This window comes from Bison bison, unplaced genomic scaffold, assembly GCF_000754665.1.
Source record: "Bison bison bison isolate TAMUID 2011002044 unplaced genomic scaffold, Bison_UMD1.0 scf7180017853652, whole genome shotgun sequence".
NCBI classification, from domain to species: Eukaryota; Metazoa; Chordata; class Mammalia; order Artiodactyla; family Bovidae; genus Bison; species Bison bison.
The window spans coordinates 14336-16199 of record NW_011484225.1 but is presented as its reverse complement, the minus strand read 5'-3'; the positions used below and the strand labels follow the sequence as shown (position 1 = coordinate 16199).

Here is a 1864-nt window from a genome sequence, read left to right as displayed (position 1 = left end):
CTTGGACTCCTGCATTCTTCCCATGCTGTTTTCCAGCTTTATGGGTTCATTCATGCTGGTTCCTCCACCTAGAATGTTCTACACTTGCTTTGCTTTCTGTACAATTGCCCAGGAGCACAGAGGTTTATTGCTTTTCTTGTCTTATTTATCCATTTATTTATGTCTATGAAGTTTTGCCTCCCAAACTAGAAGCCCTTTCAGGATGGGGCTGTGTCTCACCCTGTATTCCTCATGCCTACAACCGTGCTTAACACATTAAAAATGCTCAAGAATAGTTTCTGCCTGCATGAAGGGACAGAACACAGGCAAAAAGTAAATGAGTGGTTGACCTGTTCTAACTACTCAGGCATGATTTTGCATCATGGAAATCCTATTCCTGAGATCTGCAATGCCTGTAATATGAAAGACTAGGCTACTCAGAAATACTCACAAAGCATATAGTGCTAGTTAAAACCTCAAAAGGTCTGTTGAAATTTACTTCTGGAGTCACACACACACACAAAAGGAAATTCCCATATTTCAGAAGCAAACAAAGAGCTGGAAGCTATTTTTTAAAAAAAGAAATGGTTATTACTTAAACTGGTTTAAAAATAATGACCACACCCCGAATCATCAAGTGGAATACTTGAAAGGTATTAATTTCCAGGCAATACTGCCACTAATTTCTTTTGCTTTCAGGATAAAGGTTAGTGAGCCACTGCTGACAGTATGCCCCTCCCCACTCCCCAGGAGATGGCCTATCAGGCTGCTGGTATCTAGAGGTGCCAACTCAGCACTCTCTGCCCTCTGGGTCTGTTCAGACTACTGACAACCCTGCTGATACTGGGGACTTTCCACTGAGCCAGCTGGCTGGCCCCACCCCGACTTTGTTCAATTCCCCTTCTTACCAGCCACAGTTGGTGCCTCATCCCTTTCCCACTTCCCCATCCAAGCATTCTGGGTTCATGCTGACCCCTATTTCCTCCTCATTTGATACAATGCCTTGTGTTGACCTTTTAAATTCTTGATTCCTGCTTTCAATCTTTAATCCTCCCTACTTTTCACATATTTCTTCTCATGGCCTTCTACTGTTTTAATTCAGATTTCTACTTTTATGTTCTTAATGATTAATCTCACTCACTTTCATCTTTTATTTTCAATCTCAACTCATTTACTTTTTAAATTTAACATTTTGCTGGAATTTATATGCATTTTTCCAGTTCTACTGAGAAGTAACTGGCACACATCGCTGCCTAAGTTTGTGTACAGCATGATTAATTTACATATATTGCAAAACAATTACAAGTTCAGCTAATGTCTATCTTCTAATAAATGACAAAAAGAAACAAATTTTCTCCTTGTGGTGAGAGCTCTTAGGATTAACACTCTGAACAACTCTCGTATCTATTGTACACCACTGGAACCCTAGCCACTATGTTGTGCCTCACATGCCTAGTACTTATTTACCTTATAGCCAAAGGTTTGTACCTTTTGACCACCTTCCTTCGATTCCCCCTCCTCCCATCCTCCACCTATCATAACCAGAATTCTGATCTCTTCTTCTATGAGTTAGGGTTTTTTAGATTCCATTTATAAGTGAGATCACATGATATTTGTCTTTCTGTCTTATATCACTTAGGATAACACCTTTAAGGTCCATCCGTGTTGTCACAAATGGACGGATTTCATTTTTATGGCTGAACAATATTTCATTATATATATGTATGTGTGTGTGTGCACAATATACATACATTTCTTTATTTACTCATCTATCAATAGACGCCAGGACAAGGAAACAATCTTAAGTGTCTATTGATAGATGAGTAAATAAAGAAATGTATGTATATTGTGCACACACACACATACATATATATAATGAAACCTT

The 1864-nt window shown here is 38.8% G+C and overlaps 1 protein-coding gene across 1 annotated transcript in view; it reads right to left on the bottom strand.

Annotated features, from left to right (window-relative positions):
• Window positions 1-923, bottom strand: part of APOO (apolipoprotein O) — a gene marked incomplete at its 3' end in the record, with an annotated part of 5986 nt that extends 5063 nt beyond the window's left edge. Inside the window, exon 1 of the mRNA XM_010855021.1 lies at window positions 888-923. Coding sequence (XP_010853323.1) covers window positions 888-908 — 21 coding nt within the window. The remainder of the gene's footprint in view (window positions 1-887) is intronic.
• Between the last annotated feature and the right edge of the window lie 941 nt (window positions 924-1864).